The following is a 22,933-nucleotide window of genomic DNA, read 5'->3' as shown; positions in this document are numbered from 1 at the left end:
CAGAATTCCAACTTATGCAATAGGAGCCAGTGCAGACAGAAGAGCAAGAAAACAAAGCGTGAATCGAGAAACACACGGGTGCTCAACGAAAGTGCTGCTGCATTTTATACCTGCTGACCCATTTGGCTGAATGTCATAATAAAACGTACCTGCTTTAAGTCAGATGTTAATCTGACTTAAAAAAATTCACGTGTGAATTGCTATGGCTGAATTTAGGCATGACCCACGGTGTTCAAGACAAGCGATCTCACGGGCAAGTCACAGCTAAAAATGAAGCTGTGGCTGTGGCTATAAAGGCCCCCCAAAAGGCCAGCAGAATTAATTTTATTCAGACACATGGCACCATTCAAAAGAAATACCGAGGGGCGAGTGCCTCCCTATGTTTGCTTCATTCTTCCTCTCAGCTTCCCTTCTATGCAGCCTTGTACAAATTAAACCCAGCATGAAGCTACACTGTCATTTAAACCCACTTCTGCAGTCACTGGTGAAGATGGGATGTTGCTTACAATGAAGTATCTGGCAAAAAAATTCAAATTCAGGCTTTTCTTCCCAAGTAAGTTGTTCTTTTATTTTTTTTTTTAATTTCTTTGTCTAAGTGTATAGCTATCCCAAAAGTGTTAAGAACTGGAAAAACAAAAGTACTTTTACTTGCCATGGTTTAAATTCAAGTTCTGGTAACTAATTCCTCAAAATTATATTCAAAACGTTCATTAAAACGCAGTTATGAGTAAGATGTTTTACAGGATTATTTCCCTATTTCAGAAAGATATTAAAAATCGAGACAATTTTTTATTGTATAAAATTGTATAAATTACATTTTTATTTGACTATAGCAATTATTAAAGCAACCCTATTTTTTGCTTCAAATTTTCAAATCTTCCAAGCAAAGTAAGATTTTGAAGCAGTGATTACTCAAAGTGTGTCTCAACAGCCTGAGTTTTGTAAACTGATGAAAGGAAAAGCAATGTTTTGCACTATGTGTACAGGAATTGTCACATCAAACTAGAAACAATAGTTCTGTCAAATACAGATTATTTTTGTTATTAGAAGATTCACATTTCCCAATTACTGTTTGAAATAGTTAATGGTGTTAGCTGGCAACAAAGCTTGTACTTGGTAAACTGTTACATTTTTCTGGCTATAGAACAAGAGACAAAACAAAGGCTGAACGTCTTGACTCAGTACTGATGACAGGGATAAACACTACCAAGAAATGTCTGATGGAATCATCTTGACAAGCAATTCATATGTAACATTCCAGTTAATCTGCTGTGATGAGACACAATGGAAGAGACAGCTCCAAGCCACCTGGGAAAACTCTGTCAAATAGAGAAAGCCGCTTTATTTCAATGCTCTACAAGGAGTTATTATTGATTAGAGCACAGGAAGGTGTCATTCTTGTACACAAACTGAGAGATGCAGTTATGTGTGTCAATTAACTCTTATTCAATGTTAGTATTGATTGGCAAGGTCTGAACACTAGTCATTGCCATCAATATGCTATTTATGAAGGAGGTAGTCAAAAGACACAGATAACCAGCAGGATACAGCAGTATGGATCTGCTGATGTACTACTGTCACTGGACTGGATGAACAGTCAAGTCAGGCTTCCACAATGAGTAACCTTTTAGTACAACACCTGTCCTAAAGCACTTGGGCAGCTGGGAAAAACCCCAACATTTCAGGCAGATCAGACTAAAGCAAGCAACCTACAGGTGTGAAACCTTAAATAATAAGGAGCAGTGGAAGGGCAGTCACTTTCAAAAACAAGCTGTGTGTCAACACCAAGGCCTCTGAAGAGCAAAGCTTTCAGAAAACAGGGAACTGCAAGTCTTGGGTAAAAACGGTTCATTAATTCTTTGTCTTGCCTCTAGCCAAAACTGTTACTTCAGAACAATCCAGGACAGAGAGGTCACTAGATTTCTGTCATAAACATATAATGTGCAAATGTTAATACTCTACAAAACTTTGGGTGTGTGATTTCAGTTTTGCAGTGAAATATTTTCTGTTAGAGTTTGGCTAAATTCTCCCTCACCTACCCAAAGAAAGAAAACAATATGCAAAATTTCAAAACAGAATGTCTCTCCTTTCTTGGCCTCTGTAGGGCAGGACAGGTAAGCCAAGAAGGCTGGATGATCCCAAATAACTGTGTGGGTCGTTTTGTTTATGGTGTTGTGGCTCATGAGCCCCAGCAAGATGCACTGCAGCTGGACTTGCCTGCTTCCACCATCCAGTGGGCAGCAGGACCCCTGCCGCAGTTTTAATACTCTATGAAGGAGCTCAGACTGAGAGGATGGATCCAAGTGGCAGAAGCTGACAGGATTAAGGACTAATATGCATAAAAATTCCATCCCAAATGACCTCCCAATAACTAACTAGTGCCCAGTGTGCAAAGAAAGTGAACTCTGACACAGAAGTTGTGGGACTACAGGGAAGTCCAAGGTTAAAGTAACCAGTAATAAAAAAAGTAAACCCAAAATGAGAGAAAAAGAGCATACACAGTTGGTTCTACTTCTTTTCCTTTAGTTGTCCATTTAATTACCGTCAGCTGCAAATTTTGTTAGCAAAACTACATTAGCAAATGATCACCTGATTTCTAAACAGTGGCAGCAGATTTAAGCATATCCTTAACTGCCTTGTACAAAAACTTCTCCTGGAAACAGGGTAAGACAAAGCTGAAATAAAAAGCCTTGAACCATCATTACAACACATTGAACACTGTATCATATTCACTGACAGAGTTCACTGTCAATGATAAGCTCCCAAAAATGAAATACTTGCAACTGTAAGATACACACAAAATTACATTTTCAATATGAAATATTATGCTTAAAAAACCCCCACCTACACATTCACAAATACAATAATTTAGCCTTGATTTATATATAAATAGCTAATTTTCTCTTGATCTTTTAACAAAGTGCTCTTACGTACTCTGGAGAATTATTTGACATCTCAGTTTTCGTAACAAAAGCTTACAGGCACTGAGGGACTTTATTTGGGAAGAGCTCTAACCATTCTAAAATGTCTCTTGAGATGCCTCTAGTGCATTTCCCAGCAGTGGTGATTGAATAAAATGCTGCCCAAAGGAGGCTGAACTGCAAGTGTTCCTTTAAAAACCAATGGAGCTGAAAATTGTTGTTGCTTAGTTCACCACATGCTCTTTTACCCTTCTTCAGTTAAGCTCTACTACAACCATGTGTTTTATCTCCTACCCTCTTTGGCAAGTTCTTCAGCCTGAAATATTTCCAGTACAAAAAGCAGGAAAGAGCACTAACATTTGCTGGTGCTGCCTCCATAGTCATTAAGCATTTTAAACGTTAGGTTTTTTGATAATGTGGTTAAATTTCTATACCCTGCAATAAATAACATTTAAACTTTATCCCAGGTCCCCCTGCCAAAGCACTCAACCTAAAATCAGAGAGACCATTCATATTGAGTAAGTTTAAAGCTACATACAGAACTGGAGATTCAAACCTAGGCCTTCATCTTAATATTCATGAGCTACCTTTTGTGTTTCAGTATTCCCTTCAAAGGTTTTTATTGCTTCCCTATTTCCTGTATTTTTGTATTATTTTACGATCAGTGACCATAAAAATCACATATATCTATATAAAGGCACTTACAAATTCTTGTGTAGTGCCCACAATTATCTTCAGCCATCCCCTGCCCAAAATGCTGGATTTTTAAGCAATTTATCTGTAATCTTCACAGTAAGACAGCCCCAAGAATTTGCTACCATTACCTTCAACTTACATCCTAACAAAAAAGACTTAAAAATAAACTCAGGAAATGTTATCTGAGGGATCAGAAATAGATCAGGGAAGACTTTAAAATAAGATAAATTATTGCTACATGAGCCAGTTATTGGCTGCTACAATATAACCAAAATTATCTTCCTTGGTTTCAGTGTTGTTGTTAAAATAAAAGGTTAATTACAAGTTAAAGATTGCAATTACAGAATCAAGTTCAAGCACTAACAATTCTTTTAAATAAAAGAGCTCGTGCACAGTCACCAGAAAGGAAAAGAGTATTTTCAACAGTAAGAAACCCTGCATATAGAGATCTGTGCTTTAGTGGTGTCCTTCTAGATGTCAGATAAATCCTAAGGAATCTGGTAGAGCTGTGTTTCTATTCACTAAAGCTTAAACTCCTTGTGGCAAATGCTACATGAATGAGTTTCAGAAGATTTACATGTAAACCTCTTGTAGGTTGAGGATGTTGGGGGGGGAAGTTTCAAGAGTGACAACGTACACGGAGTTACCAACGGTTGTTGCTCCTTTTCCTGAACAATACTTCCAGATGCAGGACATGATCTAGATCAAAGTTACAAATGTCATGTCCCAAAGAAAACCAAAAAATGTTCAGAGAAGTTACCACCATTCTGTTTTCCCTCCTTCTTATCCCAATGTTTCCAAATACTGTCTTTAGTGCTTCTGAACTGTGGTGATAAAGAGTCCACTAGATTTACTTCCCCTTTAAATCAGGAACAAGACAGGTCAAACTGGACCTTCTTCCTGGCTGTAGAAGTTAGTGGTAACAATTATTAATCACATTAAAACCATTTAGCCTGGCTGTAGGGAACCAGAGCAAAAGAAAGCGACAGATCTCAGAAACTCACGCTTAATAGGAGGTGACGAGGTAGCAGAACCTTTAAAAGACTCACCATCATCCTCCAGAGACCACTGGCCTAGTTTTTAAAAATCTACAAATACTCCTGGTGACCTAGCCACTGTCAGGAGCAGGGAAAGGGATGACTTGTTAGTCCACAGGGAACGTGACATTACCTACATGAACACACAGCTAGAAAAGGGCAAATCTGCAATGGGGCCCTCTCTGTGCCCAAATCACAAATCATACAACAGCATGTTTAATTAATTAACCAAGAAGAATCTCTAAATAAAGACCCATACTCACCTGAAAGTTTTGACAAGATTTTTTAGCTCTGTGTAAACATCACCTGGAGTAATCCGAAGAGGGCCCAAAACTGCAGGTAATCTAGAAGGCAAAAGACACCCTTTAATGTACATTTTCTTCTTTCTCATTTCTTCTCAAGTAGGACTTCCACCAAATTTCATGGAAGTAATAAAAAGAGATTGCCTTTTGTGAAACAGATCAGGCCTGTAGTTTACTTTTCAGATTCCACTGAGCGGTGTTAGGGCAACACCTTCACATTACAACAGCTTGTTTTCAAAAAAAAGCAGCTCTAATCCAGTGTTAACGTGAAGAAGCAATTCAATACACGTACTCTTATTAACTTCACATTTCAGTTCTGACAAAACATTCCTACCAAAAAACCCAAAGTCTATACATTATGAGGATTAGAATTCCAGGCCTCATAAATGTTTCAAATATTTATATTGGTTTGGTTCAAAAATAACAATACATGTCTAAATCAGGTTTGCAGAGAAATCTGCTGACCTCAGACTCATGTAGATGCAACATACGATACTCAGAAAATTTCAAAAGAAAGAAAAAGACAGATTACTTCCCTACTTGACTGTTTAAAAATTGTTAGAGCACACAAGAAGTCACAGTTATGGTTTAACTAGCTGTCAGGGGATAGTCAAGAAAAAAAACCTTTAAAGAAACTAAGGAAAAAAATATTCTGTCTTTCTTATCCTCTATTTGTGGAGCACCAGACTTTTAAATTCAACAGAAATTTTCCTAGAAGCTGAAAATGACTGACAAAGTTGTGGAAAAATTTGAAGGAGCAGGAGGGGACAGGTTTCTTCTAGAGGACACCTTAGTAATGAGTTTCTGACGTCCACCTCAGCAGGCTGTGCAAACTGTCATACGCAACTGTACCCAGATGACTACCTCAGAAATAAGTAAGTTGTTTAGGGCAGTAACAGGTATAGGTTATGACTAAGGCCACCTAGAAAAAGCCAGAATGTCCTTGCACAGTGTGTTTGTTTCTTAAAATGATGATGAATGAGCACACGCTTCAGCTTGGTATTTACCAAAGTAAAGGATACTTACGCTTTTCTCAGTTTTTCAAGGACAATTCGTTTTCTAATCTGCATTTGTGCATTCGAATCAACAAGTGGGAAGGTGAGATCTTCCTGTAGATCCTCCTGTATTAGACAACAAACAGTCAATGCATCAAAATAGTCACAGCTTATCAATAAATGTTTAAACACAAGAAAACTCTTACCTTTGAATAGAAAAAAGCCAAACTAAAGTAATTTCTTAATGGACAAGTTTGTTTAATCTGACCCAACATACAGTGTGCAGCTAATCTATTTTTCCCCTTCCTTATGCTAGATACTTTAATTCAACTTTTGGTAAATTTCTTCAAAATTTAAGTCAGAGTAAACTTTTCCCAAGAAGTAATCTAACAGCTTTGTTACACAAGAAGCAGCATTACGAAAATATCTAATCTGATGCTAATATAACACTTGCACTTGAAAAGCAAAAGCAATTTCACATGCCATTACAAACTCCAACCTACCTAGCCTAGTCAGCAATGATGTTTTTACAGTAGTGACAATAAGACCCGGTTTCTGTGAGCTGGTTTGTCTGACCTGGAAGGGGTAAAACCTCAGACCTCTATTTCTTGCAGTCTACAAATCCTCCTGAGGTCTTTTTCCCAATTGCCTAGATTGCAGCAACATATCCAAAAAAATCAGCAGGTTCCAACTCAGAGAATTTTAAACACGAAGTAATGCCAGAGATCTAGTCTTACTCAAGAGAAGAATGGAATCCAATCTCAAGCATACTCTGTCATGAATAAAAGGTAAGAAGTCATTAAATAAAATTTTCATTTAATGAATCAAAGGGGGAGGAAAAAACACCCCCAACATGTTCCCTCCTCACCCAAAGCCTACTCTGTCTCACAACAGACTGTTTCACCTAAGTAAACTTTCCTTACCGTCACGCTTCACAAACTGAAAGACAACTAACAGAATTGAATTTGCCCCAAACAGTCATGCAGACTCATTCTTACCAACCTAAAATATGATTCCTCAACCTTATCACCACCAAATCATGATGAATCTATCCAACTTTCCTTTTACTATTTTACATTAATAGCTTGATGTTACCTTGGCCATATCTGCTTACGATGGCAGAAACAAAGAGCCTGTAATAATTCTCTGAAGACCGGCTTTACACAGCCTTGACGCTACTCCACTGGACACTTACTCTGTCTTTGCTTGGATCTTCTTCTGCTTGTGCATGTGTCAATGCTTCTTCAGCCAAGATGCACCTTCCTTTATAGAACTCTTTTACTCGGAGTTCTAGGAACTCTGTTTCTTCTTTTAACTTTTCATAACTAGGCACAGGCTTAACTATTCCACCTGAGCTTTTGAAAGGTAAAGAATAGTTCAAACTGTTTTCAGGCTCTCCTACAGCAGCAGTGTTAAGATCATCAGCTTCATCTAAGTCATCCTCATCAAGTTCATCATTCTCTTGGTTGGCAGATGATACACATTCTGATGAGTATAAAGAAGTGTAGTTTGGGCCATAGAGAAATTTTAAAGTTTCCTCAGTTCTCCATTCCGTAAGTGTTTGCTGAAGCACTTCTAATAAACTGCGTTTGGAATTAACTGGATCCACCAGTTCACTTTGTTTATATTCTTTTGAGTTAGCCAGTGTCCTTTTAAGATGTTCTGCCCCTCTTTTGCTCACACCTAGATAAACTATCTGTGAACCACTGCAGGTGTTTCCATAGTTTTCTGAAGCACTTGATTTTCCTAGAGTGGTATTTTTTGAAGGTGTTGCAGTTATTTCATTATGAGCAGATCGAGCATATGTTTCTTCTTGAGCATTTAATTTACAATTAGATAGTCGTTCAGTGGCTTCTACCACATCCGAGTCTTCAGTCTTAGGGCCAGAACAGGCTTTCTGAGCATGCTTCTTTTTGAGGATGCTGTTTCTGTGCGATTGCTGTGCAAAATCAGCTGAACTTCCCTGACTTCCTGGTAGCACAGAAGAAACAAATTCTTGTTCAGCATCACTACTGCTGTCACTGGCTGTGTCATGAGAACCAGATTCACATGGATTTGAAGTTATTCCAGGATTTTCAATGTCAGAAGCTTTAATTACTTCATCACAGAGTTTCACCTCTTCTCCAGACTGCCCACTGTAACAGAAAACACAAGTTATCAATGAAGTAGGAAATGAGCGTTACCTGTAATAGCTTTTCTTTCTTGTACAAGAAAGAAAAACAAAGTATCTTTGCCTTATAACAGAAATGTACTTTTTTTGCTTTAAGAATCATGGCTGCTCTTCTAAAAGTCTTCTTGAACACAAAGAACTGTAATATCCTGCAATCAAAGCGATAAGTATAGATACGATTAGGCCAAGTGAATTCTCAGTTGCTTATTGGAAGTTAGAAAACATAAACAAGGTATTATTAAAGACAATAGAATAATGTCACATTTAGCCTGATGAACAGTGCAATTTTTAAATGAAGACAGGCATCTTAACACATATATGAATATAATACCCTAAAATCAGAGGGACAGCAGAGCTGTTTTTAGCATACGTAAGTTTGCCACCTAATGGCCACGTGTTGCAAAAGAAAACAAACAAAAAGTCACAATACACAGCAGGGTACAGAAAGATGACAGAATAGCATGATTTCATTTTAGCTGATGTAGATGTTTTAGATTAAGTAGTACAGAAGCTTTCATCACATATAATTGGTACCATTTTCTTTATAGAGAATAGATGGTATAAAATATGCAAAGTACAAACAGTGTATTTGTTTCAGATTTCAACAGGCTCAATTAAGACATACAGGCCAAGAGCAGCTGTACACTAAATCACACAGATCAAACATGCTGGTTTAGAATCACAAAGGGAAAAACTAAACAAGTCAAATAATCCTTTGTGTAGGTTCTAATAAGGTCTTGTCTGTAACACAGGAAATCAAAGATTCCCCTTTCACCTGATGCCAATATGTCTAACTATAAGTGCATATAACAACAAAAAAAAAAATTATTGTCCAGTGTACCTCTGTCCCTCCTTCAGCAGCTCTATATCTGGTGGTCTGCAAAAAAAGAAGATACAGAATGAAGATTTTCCTGCTAAATCAATGCTCCGAAATACATGTTAATACATAAAATACATATTTGAGGTTGCAAGGGATGTCTGAGGATCTCCTAGTCCAACACCCTGCGTTCAAAGCAGGGTTAGTGAGAGCAGGTTTATACATATGTGTTCACAGAACGTGACTCACTTGCCTGCAATGCCATGCTGTTATGTTGAGCAATGCTTAACAGAACCAGCAAGTCACATAAATGTTAGTCAGGAAGGACCTCTGGAGGTCACTAGTCTGACCTCCTTCTTGTAATGCAAGTGTCACCAGCACTAGATTAGCTCAGCCACAAATTCATGAAGCTTAAATCTTGAAAACCTCCAAAGATGGACCTTTCAAAACATAGCTGAGTATCCTGTTTCATTGCACCATAACCTCAGTGCAACTCTTTTCCACACGTCCAAACTAAATCATCCCTGCAGTAATTTCTGGCCATTCACCCCTCGGTAAGTTTTCTGCCATCAATCAAGAATAGTTTGGCTCTGTAATCTTTGTAACTTCTTTTCAAGTACTTGTAGAATACTTTCAGACCACCCTTTGGTCTCCTCTTCAACAAAGTAAACATGCCAAGATCCTCACAGGTCACAAAGCTCCTATAGTAAAAACGACCCTTGACCATTTATAGGAAAATGCTCCAAATCAATGCAAAAAATATGAATATTCAAGGTATCTTTACTTATTTAAAATTTTACTTTGTTAAAAATTAGACTATCAAGTTATACTACTTTAAGAAGATGGAGTTTAAAGGTTTCCAGAAACTCTAAGAACCATAACTAAACAAATTCTGATGGGTTTCTTTCCAAAGCTCTATTTGCAGTTAATCTGCTTCAATTCAGTTATGAAGCATCATCATAATGATATTAATTTTATCCAACAGTAAATATTGAAATCCTCACCCGTCAGACAGTATTCAACCCCCCCCAACATGTTTAAAAAGATGAAATCTATACCACTCATATGAATGAACTGAGTTTGGAAACTAAAGGTGATAACATACAATGATTTAAATTATTAACTCCATATAACTCTTCTTCAGAGTTTTAAGTGGAGATTGTAGTCATTTCTGTCAAAAGGATTTCAGATATCCTAGTGGGTAGGCGTGTATAAGTGTGTGCACACACATGTAGTTGTGCAAACAGACATACCTAGCCATGAACTATCTGGGGTTTCGTTTGTTTGCAAATACCACCTCCCCACAGCATAAATAAATAATCACATCAGGTATATCAGAACTATACACTTTCGATCTTAAGAATAAAGGGATATTTTAGAAATACATTTTTTAAAGATAGCAAAACAAGAACATAAGAATACTGGTAAGCTAACTTAAACATTAAATGAAGAGAGTAGTTTTACCTGCTAGAATCCATCAGATCAGGCTGCTCTAAACTTCGCTCATTGATCAGGTATTTGATATGACTGATCTGAACTGTGAAACCAAGCTCACACATATCATTTCAGCTAGTTTATTTTGTTGAAAACCAGGAGACTACAGGGTAGCATCATGGAGAAGGAAAGCTGAATAAATTCAGCTGTACATTCTCTAGGCAAGTATTTATTGTTAAACAGTGACACCCATTGGCCCAATTCATTATTTGCAAGCCTGCTTCCTAAGCTAGCACCGTGCACTGCATTACACTGTTCCAAAATGTGTATTGCAGTAAAATAGGCAATCTGAAATTGGAGTTTTAGCAAGGATAAAGAACCTCTTTGCCTTATAATCTGCTTTCAGGTGCAAGCACTCACAGTCTAACTTTAAGACCAAAGTCAAGTGCTATGCTAAAATTAGAAAATCTCTTTTAACACGTTGGATAAGATTAATTCACCCTGTACATTATATGGTTTAGTAAATCCAATCCTAATAGCTACATTTTAAAGTTAATAGGAGTTAACTATTACTTATGACTAGTCTGCCCTCTAAACTAACGCGGTCTTGAGCCACGTCAACTATTGTGATTGATATGGCAACAATACTTAAAAGGAACACCATGCTTAGCCAACATGTTAACATCAGCTACCTCTGCTTCAGCTTAACCATTCTGATGAACTGCAGCTTGGATAGAGAAAATAATATTCTCAAAAGGAGCAACGAATGTATAAGATTATACTTACTCTTCTTCTTCCCGCATCCATACTGGACTTTTGGAAATTTGAGCTTCAAAATATTTAGATGCTCTATAGCAAAAGTTGCTGCAAAAGCACTAGAAATGAGAAAGAAAGCAAGAAAATACAACTAAATACAACTTTAATACTCATACAAAGTTGTTTAAAGTTGTTTACAGGCAAATATGCCTGTAAAATTTAAGTACAAATTCACATTTCATTTTAAGCCTATGACCAGGTTTTTAATTCCCCTGAGACACCAAACCTATCAAATAGGTCTATGCCATTCTTCACAAGCCACTTGAAGCTTATTTTTTTCCTACTTTTCTGCTTTTTTCACTTTTATTACATGCTGAGAAGTAAACCAGTGTTGAATTCTACATAACAATAATTTAAAAAAACCCACCAAACTGTTCAAAGAGCAACCCCTAACCCAAGAAGATGATCATAAAGACATGTAATAAAATTCAGGAGTTTAATAATGAAAATTTTTGTTGGCAACAGAACTTGGATATTTTGCAATACTCAGGACACCACCTACAATTTTGTAGTATCATTGAAAAATTAATTTGCACGCTTGCATCAGGGATCAAGACAAAACATCCCACTTCTTCTTCTTGGAGTCTCACTTAGTACCTTGAGAAAGCAATTCCCAGAATTTTGTGTATCCCACAGTAGTAACCAGAGGAAAGGAACGTATACTAGCAACACTGATTCTGGAACTAGAAACATTTATCCTACAATTTAGTGTATAAGCACCTGTAGGTGATGGCGCATCCTGTGAGGAGGCAAAGACTTTTACGCAACTACACACATGAATACACTTAAAGAAAGAAGACACAGGTTTTATGTTGAAAAGTTCTCAAAACAGAACCCTAAAGGTAGTCATTCAAACTGCTATCCAAATAAAAATTTCCATATTATGTTTAAATTTAGGACATAAAATAAGTGGGTCCTTGTCTGTCCAAAAGAGCACCTAGAAACCAAAATGCATGAAAAACTTCATATTCTAACAGTTCATAAAAATGATTTTTGTAAGAACCAAACATCTTAGCTCTGAATCAAGCCACTGTATGAATGCTGTTACAAAATGGATTTCTGATGTTGAGGCAGTATTAAATGCATTTTAGAAATAGAGTTGTTGCCATACCTTCCTTTCAGTGATATCATAAACTCGGTTCGTTTTTGTTGAAATTCTGTACTTCTGTTTTGGCACCTAAAACGAATTTCATCAGCAAGACTGTTACTTCCATCATGACCTTACAGAAAACTTCATTTTTAATTCAAATATTTTACTATGCGTAGTATGTTCTCTTTTAACTGAATTGCACACTACAATCCCCTTTTCTCCCAATTCTTTTGATATTGTACTTTCTCAGGTGTAAGAACAGGCACCTTAAATCATCTACATCTCATTATCACTAGAGGACAACTTCAGATCTACAAGAAAGCCATTACTGAACATAAAACAATTGAGCTGCCACACAGAAGTGTTACTCATGTGTAAGTGCTGGGAAATTACAGACGGGTCCTTCTTTAATCCATATCTACTTACATACACATGAGACTGTACTGTCAGAGACCACTACCACCACCCAGACAAATCCAGAGAGGAACTTATGTAATATATAATAATATAATACAGTTTCCAAGTGAATTTCTGCGGGGATACATGAAGTCCATAACAGTAAAATTCTTTGTGCTCAAATAGATTTTTTTTTAGATAATCAGGTGCACCACAACCGGTATTAAATCACAGGTTATCTAACTGAACTCCAAGTTCTGCTTAAGTTCTGACATGCCATACTTAAATAAGTGTGACTATGATTGTTACACAAGTAATGTACATTTTTAGAGCAGATGTGTACACATTGACATAGTGATATTCCTGTATCGTATTATTTTTTCCCTTCTCACACTTTCTTTTCAGAAATACGTGGTTACACTGAAGAAGGAGCAAGATCAGAAAGCTTCAGCATGCACAAAGGAAGGCTATGAAGCCATATCTCATTCATCTTATTACTGTCAAAGTAGATGCTAACTGATTCTGTCACATAGTAATGGCTTTCAACTGATCAAATTTTACCTTTTACTTCAGAAGGATTGTACTGAAATGGAATGACCTGATGCCTGGCCCATTACTTAGCAGTATTTTAATCTATGTTTAATATTGTAAGTTTAGCACGAGAGTAAAAATTGTGAAGCGATTCTTATGATAACAGCATTATAAAAAAGCAACTTACATTTTCGAGTTTATTTTGACATAGAGGATAACCACATAGTTTGATGATAGACCGTTCATCAACAATGTCTTTATAGTGAGATGGAGTAATACATTTTCCCTAAAATGACAAGCAAATAGTTCAACAACAGATACTGGAAAATCTGTCATTTTTTGTACTCAAAACATCTCCTAAACAAATGCATATTTTAAATTTTATAATAGTTATTTAGTAAATTTAATAAACACCACTTAGGCCCCACACAGTAAAAATGGTAAAAGGGTAAACAGGGAAAGAAGACAGATGTGGGCACTTCCTTTCACATATAGAAAAGCCTCATGATTTTGCTTCTATTTGCACCTGTTTTCATAATTTCCCTCTATTTACATATTTTGTCCACCTGTTTACCAGCTATTTTCAACCTTACAAGGAGTAATCATTATGCCGTTCCAGAAAAACTTTGCTGCCAGATAAACTGTAGGGCACTACTGAGACTTTGTCTAAATTCACAGATGATGTCATGTGGACTTAATTTTTATACTTCACCTATCAGTCCAGAACCACTGAGGCATAAACAGAGGCTGTGGTAATAAAGTGAGGATAGTCCATAAATGCATGGACTTCTGCAAAACTAGGGCATGTTTTCACTGCAGAACCCTTGAAAAAATGAGGCAATCATCATCACAGCTAATAAGAGAGGGAAGAAATTATTTGTCTACTTTAAACTGCAGCAAATTGTTCCAGGAATTTAAAAAAAAAAAAAAAAAAAGGAAAAAAGGTTGAACACTAAGATACAAAATAGTATAAAAACTTGCAACACCTACAGAATTCAGAAGGAACTCTTCAGTAATGTTCTCTTCCAGGAGTTGTTCAACAATATACAATGCTTTTTTCTCAAATTCGATCTTCTTTCTCAGAGCAGCCTCCAGAGCTGCTTTCCTGTAACAAACCAACATTGAATGACACAAAGGGCAGATTTCCATGAAGAATTCTCTAACTGCATCTTTATCTTTTTTCTGAAATACAGTAGCTTATATTTTTCTGTGTCACACCATGTTAGCCAAACAAAGCAACACGTAACTGGACCAGTAATTCTGTAGTAACCACAAAGGAGTTTCCAACCTTGGTTTGCTTTATTTCCACCCCAGTCAGGAAAAATATTGATTCTTATTGCACTGCAATACTTCTACACAAAGTTACCCAACTTGCAAGACAGGGAAACCTAGAATTGGCTGGACAAAGAGCCTAGGACAATTAATTTATGGAATGTTGCCAGGAGAATGGGAGGTGGATGAGACATGAAGAGTGGGAAGAAAAAAGGACTGGGACAAGACTCTGAGGGTACAAAGTAAAGAATGGAATAAATCAAATACCACTACAGTAGGTTTCCTGAGTGTTCCCAAGTGTTGCCACTATTCTATTATCAGCAAATACCCAGAGAACAACCATTTAGGTGTCTCCAATCTCCACTTGGCAGTGCTTCCCCCCCAGAAGCTATCAGCGTATAGTTATTCCATTGTTTTAACCAACAGAGGTCTATGCTATTCACCTGGAAGTCTAGGTCTGCTACTGAGTCAAATGAATATTTAGGCAATTGTCCATGGCAGAAAGTGTTTTTTCCTCTCAAGTTTGGTTTTTAAAGCAACTAAAGAAAAATGTCAGGTATGCAAAGAAGTTAATATGGCAAGAACAAGCACTACAGGCTAAGGAAATTTAACTGTGGAGGTTAGATTCATAAACTCTTAGCATATTGTACGATGCACATAGGTGCATGTTGTTAGAAGTTACACAGCATCACTCCAAACAAGGCTGCACAATGTTGATGCTGGCAACCTCCTGAAGCTGGTCATGGTACTTAGAGAAAGCAAAAAAACACGAGGCAGAGAATGTGATTTCAAAGTGAGGCAAAAAACCGCAAATGCCACACGTTGTTAGTTAGAAATTATACCTCTGAGTAGCATCTTCAGTATTCTGAGCAGCTGAATGCTTATTTCCTAGAAATCAAATACACAAATGGAAAAATACAGAAATTAGTGTACTTTCTTCCTTTGAGTGGAAAATACTGGAACCTGAAAAACAGTAAAACCTCTAAACTGTAAGCACAATCAAGAGAACTGCTTAGAAACTTGCTTTTGGTGGCTGATTGTGAGTTCAGAAAGCCAGCAGCCATTCAGCAGTTTGTCAGACACGCTTTTTATGAGCGCGAGGGCAGAGAGGCCCAACCCTTTCATCATGAAAGCTAAGGAAAAATAATTCTGACAGTAACTTTGTGCCAGTCGCACTCACCCTGGCTCTCCAGCCCATCTTCACCCCCGCACCCCACTGCTGGGGAAGGCTGTCCCTTCCACCTCCCCACCGACGGGTTTTGCTCCGGGCACCTTCACCACCCAGCGGCGTCTGCCGCCTCCCGGCCTGCCCCAGCACCCGGCCACCGGCCCGGAGCCCTCGGGCAGCTCTCCCTTCAGCGACAGGGAGGGAAAATAGCGGACTGTTTCGCTTAAAACACGAGGACGCAGCCTTCCGACCCGCTGCACGGCCGCTGTCATGCCTGTGGGTCGGAGCGGGGCGGGCTGCCGGCGCTGCGGGAACCCAGGCGCGCAGCCCCCGCGCAGCCTGAGGGGACACCGGCCCAGCCCCGCCCACCGCCCGGGGGCGACAGACCCCACCGCCGGCGGCACCCGCTGTTCGCCGGCACCGACCGCGCAGCTGGCCCGGCCCGCCCGAGGCCCACCGAGGTCGCATCGCTGACCGCGGCCGTCCCGGTGCTCCCCCCTGGACACAGTGAGTTGGACGAGTCCGCTGTGCCGGCCGGACGGCACAGGGAGAGCCCACAAGCGCCGGGCAGGGGGAGCGGCGCACGGAGCCTTACCTGCGCGCCGCCGACTGGGCTTCCCCTTCGCGCCGCCCTGCGGCTTCCCGGCCGCCATCATCGCGGCTGCCCGCTTCGTCCCCGCCCTCCGACCTCTCACCCGGGAGGCGGAGCCCATGTGGCGGCGTGGCCCGGGCCGGCGGCGGGGAGGGGCGGCGGGGCGATCCTGTGGAGCGGTGGGAGCGGAGAGGTAGGGCCGATCGGCGCTGAGGGGGCGCGGAGCGGGACCTGGCTCCACTGACGGCCCGCTGAGGTGAGGGGCGGGTAACCGTGTGATTCCTCTCATTCAGCCGTGAGTTAAAGGCTTACTGTGGCCGCCTCTTGGTACCGGCCTGCGTGTTGTACCCGCCCGGGGAAGGGGCTGAGGCGTGTGTTTGTAAGACAGGAGGGAGCTTGGCGAGTCTTGTTAATCGTGGAAAGTTTCACACGGCCCAGGTGCCGTGGGCTTGCCGCTGGAACCTCTGAAAAGGCTTAATTAGAAACTGGATTAAGTATTAAGGCCTGAGAGAGCGTCTGTGAGCTCGGCTGGTTAATCCCCGGGGCAGCGCGGGGGGTGCTCGGGGCAGGTTCCAGGGCTGCAAGGACGGCGTGAAGGTACTGGGGGCTGAAAGTGCAAGAATATTAGCGCTCGAAAGTGTTTTTAAATTGTTTTGGGAGGATTAGTAACATCCAGTAAAATTAAGAGCTCAAGTAATACAAAGTATTGTAAAAAAGTACATGGCGATGACCACATTAAAATGACAGGCTGGATACATTACTAGATTGCAGGGACATAAATATCTTAAAATAGGTCATTGAGAATAGAAGGCGAATTGTTTATTCTTTAAATAAGAAAATTCACACACAGATGCCTTTTGCCTGCTTTTTGTAAGCGTCCAGGCAGTTTAATTATCTAGATGTTGTGTGATTTAGCTGAGGTCAAACATTAGAGGAAAGATTGAGGACTTTACATTATGTCTGTATAAATATGGAACTTGGGTTTTTGATGAATAATTAACTAATTATCCACGTGTAGAAGTAATTGACACTCATAGTGGTCATATAACCAAGTTTAGACATATGGAATTACTGAAAGCTATAAAGATTGTGATAGCTGGTGTGATGCATCACATGGATAACCAGGCTTAATTTTATTTGTCATTCGTGGTCCTGACTATTTTAAACTTTGTATGCACTTAACATTACTCAAATGTTTAACTTAATTGTTTTTAGCAAGAAAGTTTTAAATTACAGAGGTACAAGGCCACTGAACTAGCCCAACCTAGACATTAGAAAGAAATAAATGATGCTGTGTGTGTAATCTTAGTTGGACTGCTGATATAAACAGGCGTGGTGGCTGGACCAGTTCTGCACATCCCAGGCATTGAGTTAAGAGTGTTCCAGTCACAGCTGAGCAGGAGCTTCTCTTGTGGTAATAGTCACAGAAAATGTAAAAGATGTATCACAGGCACCCATGCTTGGTATGCAGTGAGTCCAGACTTGCTCAGTATTAGCTGCAGTTTTCAATGTATGTGTCCAAGGTAGTAGCTGAGGCTACCTGTCTTCTCAAGATGGCCCTGATACTACTTGAAAAATAGCTTCCCTGTACATATCCTGTCTGTAATACTCTCTCCTGCAAATATGGGGAGTAGAATAATATAGTGTACCCTGCTTAAAAATGAATTTTTCCTGGTGTTTTTTTTAATCGTGTATTCTTCATAATATCTGTCGGTTCAGGTTGTTCTTATTCCTCTGTTGGAATTTTTTCTCGATATTGTGATTATTTTTCAGTCTCTGTTTTTACTTCATGTGTTTTAATACAGTACTCTTCAATTTATAATAGTTCTCAATGCCAGAAGAAGAAAATCAAACTACAATGGCAGTTGATGAACTTCAGGCCATAATACAAAGATGCGTAAGTAGGTTTTTTTCCATAAAAGTAACACATGTAAGCGGTGTGCATTTCTCTTCATATATTATAATTAAAACCAGAGTCACCACAAAACACAAGACAGCTGTTAGCAGAACTCCTCATTGGGCAGCTAAGTTCTGCTTCCGTGTTTCTTTGACTTCTCTCTGGTGCTTATCCCAAGATGCTTGATAACTTCTGCTTCTTGGAGAAAGAAGTGTTCTTGTACTTAACAGTACCTGTCTGAAGTAACAAAAACTTAGCAGATTGTTGGTGAAAATAGATCTTCTAAACAACATGTGGTAATCTAGATTAGAAAGTCCTATTGAAATACTTCTTTGTCTTCTGTAGTAGCTCTTGATAGCTTTTTTTAATATGTGAAAGGTGTTATATAAGAAAAGGTAAGTTACAATGACACTACATTTAATTTACATGACAAGTTAGATTTTCGTATTTTTTATTTGCCTTTTATAAGTATGGACTTAAACTTGCATATTTTCTTTCTAGCAAGTTCTGGAAGAAGCTGATTTCAAAGGAGAAGATTTTAATCTGTTTCAGGTAGCAGGTCAGAAATGTTTAGAAGATGGGTATGCAGCTCAGTTATTAGAAGTAATTCAGAATGAGAAAAATAAGGTAAGTTCAAGTTTGCACTGTAAATTAGTTGTGTACTAACACACTTAAATAGATAAAACTGCTTATTAAAAAGGGAAAGCTACTTCCACTGTGGAGCAAGGCTGTACTTACGAGTAGTTAATAAGCTGCTCTGTGTTAAGTGCACATTCTCATGTAACTTCAGGTAGCTCACGGAAACCAAGTCACGATAATCTTAACAAAACCATTAACAACTGTTTTTCAGTGAGTTAATTATGCTTTTGTCTTTTCTTTTCACTTAAGAGAAAGTGTCAGCGTCCCTCTTTTGCAGGACCAGATTTCAGATGGTGTATTGGGTCTGGCTGGCACTTTCTTTCTATGGTGCTGCATTTTAGATTTGTAACCAAACACTGTTAATAACATGCCAGTGTTTCAGCTCTTGCTGATCAGTGCTTGTACACTGCCAAGGCCTTCTCCATTTCTCTCTCTGCCATCTCAGTAAGCAGGGAAGCTGGGAGGGGACATGGCTGGGACAGGTGACCTGAACTGATGGAAGAGATACTCTGTACATGTTAACATGTTAAAATTAATACATTGAAGAAAAATATACAAAATGCATGTTTATAGGTATGGGGAGAGAAGACGATGTTTATCAAGTACAGAATGTTATCACAATAGATATTAAATTTTTAGTGACATTATTAAGGTGTTGGACAACCAAGACATTGATCTATTGTCTTTTTTGGCCTTTTTTGGTCTTTCTGAGTTTAGAAGACATCCAGGTTTGGTTTATTCTCTGGAAATCTGTTTTTTAGGTTATCATCAAGAATATGGGTTGGAATCTCATCTGTCCTCTTGTTAGATGTATTTTGGTGTACAAACAGGAAGATGATAAGCGAGAACACTGCCTGAAGATACTAGATCAGTTGGCACAGGTATGTTTTTGAAATATAATACAGTAATTGTAGGTAAGGGAGAGGTCCTGATTTTCCCTCTGATTTCCAAAGAAAACAAGGCATGAATACTTCTGGGTTCTTCTATCCATTTCCTGTACCTTTTAAACTCATGGGCCAGTTTCATCTGAAGTAGACATAGGTTTAGTGTTCTCAGAGACAATTAAGCTCTTACAAATCTTACGAAGTTAGTAACTGGGCAAAACAAAGAGACATAGGAGAAATAGGCGGATAGAACTTAAAAAGATTTTGATAGGCAGCTGCTGCAGTCAGAGCAGCCACAGCAATACTGCCTCTTGTTTACAGAAGATACAGTATGAAAACAAGTAACAGATGATTCTGATGGAGTAGTAGGGGAAAAAAGTTTTAATCACTAGAAAACCAGTTCCCTTCCATTCATGTACTTAAAAATCAACTTGCAAACTTGATAGTTTGACTTAAATTCACACTGAAGTTTTTCTTTTCTCTCTACTCATAAGGATTTCATTGCTAAGGTACTGTGAGGTTTTTGTAGACCACAGAAATCAAGTTTAGTGTCATTATTTATTATGGTATGTTTTCAGGTTGTATGAAAGTGTACACATATATACACTCTATAGAAGACATTGATTGTAGGGAAGTACTTAGTGTTTCATATTTGTTTCCTTAAAGATTATCTTGGATGGTCAGATCTGCTTTCTTAACGTTCAAGAACTTCTGTATTGTAGTTTGCTAGTAATGAATTTTTTAGCTTATGACCATGGTGATTAAAAAAATACGCATTGTTCCTCTTGTGCAGCTATGCAATCCAAAGGAACTTTTTTTGGGTTTACTCGAGCAGATCGAGCAGACCTCTGGAGAGCAAGTATGCCAAACGGTCATGTTATTGCTTCAGCCTTTGCAGACAGGTAAGATGCACTTTCTCATGTGATTTCCGAATTAAATTATCTTCTCATTAATTTAACTCATTTCAATGAGTTTAGCTTTTGCTGGAATAGTTTCAGAATGTCTGTCCTAATAGGCTTTGCAGACTATTCTATTCTGCAAAATAACACAAGGTGTAATTTACATGCTTATGTTGGCCTGTTAGAAAATGATTTTAGATGGGATTAATAGCACCAGTTGAAAAAGTAATATTCAGATATTTTTCATCATTTACAAGAATGTGGTTTTCTGACAGTTATATTTAGAGGTGTGAACCATTCATGCTGTTGTTACAGAAATAGATAATTACAGATAATTAGATAAGAATTGTGAAATTCTTCATTAACAAACTTTTAAAACATACAATTCTGTATTTTCATAGCATAAAGCTTTTATTTCAGATTGAAGCAGGTTGAAATATTTGATTGATGTAGGGGGAAGCATTCTTCTGGTTACATATAAAAACTAAAAATGTTGGGTTTGGACACCCACTAAGTAGGTAACAAGTAGTAGTTTCTGGTTTGATATGTGAGTTTAAATGAAGTGCCTTGTATCAAGTTTAAGTTCTGATTATAGCAGTCTGAGACGTGAATTATGTTAAAAATTAACATGAGAAGCATTTTGGTAATTAGAAGTATGTGGCTTTCTGGGTAGCCCATCTGCAGTCAGCCTGCACTGAGTGCAGTTTAAGTGGGGAGCCGCTTGTGCTCCTGCCTCGGTGTCAGTGCCCCTCTGTTGGTTCTGCCATGGAGTATAGAACAGTTCTGAGCTGCTTCAGGTGGAGTCAGATCTCAGCAGAAAGGCCATTGTCTCTGGTTTTGCCAAGCAATAAAGCAAGAATAAATCAGTTTCCCAGATCAGATAAATTAATATTATTTCACTTAGACTAATTCTAGAAAGACCTTTTTTTTTCAGCCCTCATCATGGTGCTTCAGAGAAAGGAAGAATGTGTTGAAATGTACAACTGTTTTAATATTTGTCATTCCCAAATATATAGTCATCTTAATTAGAGCATATTAAACTAGGTGATGATGTTTAGTCTTCCTGGATTTGCTCGTGTGTTTTCAGGTATCAGTCCCTCCTTACCTGAAAATAAAGGCTTTTATATGTAATCATTGTTTTTCATCACGTCTTCCTCTACTAAGCAAGTAATAACTTAATGTCTCAAAATCTTCTCTTCTCTCTCTCTCTTTTTTCGTTTCTCTCAGTGCTTTTGAAACTTCAGAACAAGAAGGCCTACTCAGTGGGTTTATCTTTGGCCATGATTATGAATCAGCTTACTCCCTTACCTGTCCCTTATACAAAACAACAAATACAAGAAGATAAACTTGGCCTCTGTCAATGTTGTAATGCAGTGGTGGACTTTACTAAACCTTTTGTGAATGAAGTTGTTAAAAACATGGAAAAGTCGTCAGAATACAATGACATGGAGCTGAAAGAAGAATTATTAAAATTGTGAGCATTTTATGTTAGTGTAATAAATTCCTATAGCTTAACAAAATGAACAGTAGGCATTTATTACATAGGCAATACATAAATCATCTTATTAGTGTTTTATAATGCTGCCAACTTATATTAACTAATGTGATATTTCGAAAAAGAAAAACCCTAAACATGCCTTACATATTTATGAAGTGAGAAAAGAAAGGTCAAAACAATTATTTTTTTTAGTACAGGGAAATGGTAAAGAAATAACAGTCTCTCTGCTGTGAAGCTGTTTTGGTAGTCGTCTTCTCAAATTTACAACAGTGAGGGTAATCATATTCTGGGAATGAAGTCTAAGGAATGCTTCTTTGGGAGATGTTTTGGTTGGGTTTTTTTGTTCTCCTTGGAATATCAGGGAGAGCAGCAGCTAATATGAATATAGACTTTATTCTTGGTCATCAGTGACCCTATTTGTGGCCTGTATCTGTCTGTATTTGTGACATTATTGGTCATTTAGTTTCACTCATTTTTATTTCAGCTGTATGAAAAGCCTGAAGTACCCGTTATTGACAGCTCAGCTTGAGCAACTTGAAGGCATTGAAGAACACCCCTTTCGACGTTTTGCAACTGAAATTATAGTAAGTGCAGTCAAAATTAATTACAGTGTCTGCAAAACCAGTGGTCTATTTCAGAATCACCTATAATTCATTCTAGAGCTCATTTTGCTTCCTTTATTGGTTAGTGGGATGACTTACTGGGCCTTGTAAATAGTGCAGGTGGATAAAGGTCTAGAATGGTTCTAGGTCCCATCTCTGGAAATTACAAATCTTGCAGACATAGTTTTGCTCATTATAAACCAGCTTGGACTGCTCTGTAAATCAGCAGCCCTTACTTTGTTGTAACTGCTGCTTTTTCTTGGTGATGTGTGAATTT

The 22,933-nt window shown here is 38.4% G+C and overlaps 2 protein-coding genes across 3 annotated transcripts in view; one reads left to right on the top strand and one right to left on the bottom strand.

Annotated features, from left to right (window-relative positions):
- Positions 1 to 16,373, bottom strand: part of RPAP2 (RNA polymerase II associated protein 2) — a 37,405-nt gene extending 21,032 nt beyond the window's left edge. Inside the window, exons 1-10 of one of the 2 annotated variants that reach the window (XM_014939393.1) lie at positions 16,241 to 16,373; positions 15,320 to 15,365; positions 14,196 to 14,310; positions 13,393 to 13,491; positions 12,300 to 12,365; positions 11,159 to 11,247; positions 8,963 to 8,998; positions 7,147 to 8,086; positions 5,983 to 6,077; positions 4,918 to 4,998 (exon numbers count right to left, since the gene is read on the bottom strand). In XM_014939393.1, coding sequence (XP_014794879.1) covers positions 4,918 to 4,998; positions 5,983 to 6,077; positions 7,147 to 8,086; positions 8,963 to 8,998; positions 11,159 to 11,247; positions 12,300 to 12,365; positions 13,393 to 13,491; positions 14,196 to 14,310; positions 15,320 to 15,365; positions 16,241 to 16,358 — 1,685 coding nt within the window. In that variant the 5' untranslated portion in view covers positions 16,359 to 16,373. The remainder of the gene's footprint in view (positions 1 to 4,917; positions 4,999 to 5,982; positions 6,078 to 7,146; positions 8,087 to 8,962; positions 8,999 to 11,158; positions 11,248 to 12,299; positions 12,366 to 13,392; positions 13,492 to 14,195; positions 14,311 to 15,319; positions 15,366 to 16,240) is intronic. The other variant, XM_014939394.1, reaches the window with a different exon arrangement.
- A 9-nt stretch (positions 16,374 to 16,382) lies between these two features.
- The window catches only part of GLMN (glomulin, FKBP associated protein), a 25,732-nt gene continuing 19,181 nt past the window's right edge, over positions 16,383 to 22,933 (top strand). The window contains exons 1-7 of the mRNA XM_014939396.1: positions 16,383 to 16,493; positions 18,063 to 18,134; positions 18,636 to 18,761; positions 19,535 to 19,654; positions 20,451 to 20,559; positions 21,784 to 22,030; positions 22,539 to 22,638. Coding sequence (XP_014794882.1) covers positions 18,069 to 18,134; positions 18,636 to 18,761; positions 19,535 to 19,654; positions 20,451 to 20,559; positions 21,784 to 22,030; positions 22,539 to 22,638 — 768 coding nt within the window. The 5' untranslated portion in view covers positions 16,383 to 16,493; positions 18,063 to 18,068. The remainder of the gene's footprint in view (positions 16,494 to 18,062; positions 18,135 to 18,635; positions 18,762 to 19,534; positions 19,655 to 20,450; positions 20,560 to 21,783; positions 22,031 to 22,538; positions 22,639 to 22,933) is intronic.

Source organism: Calidris pugnax, unplaced genomic scaffold, assembly GCF_001431845.1.
Source record: "Calidris pugnax isolate Ruff unplaced genomic scaffold, ASM143184v1 scaffold18, whole genome shotgun sequence".
Classification (NCBI taxonomy): domain Eukaryota; kingdom Metazoa; phylum Chordata; class Aves; order Charadriiformes; family Scolopacidae; genus Calidris; species Calidris pugnax.
This window is presented reverse-complemented; position numbering and strand designations above follow the sequence as displayed.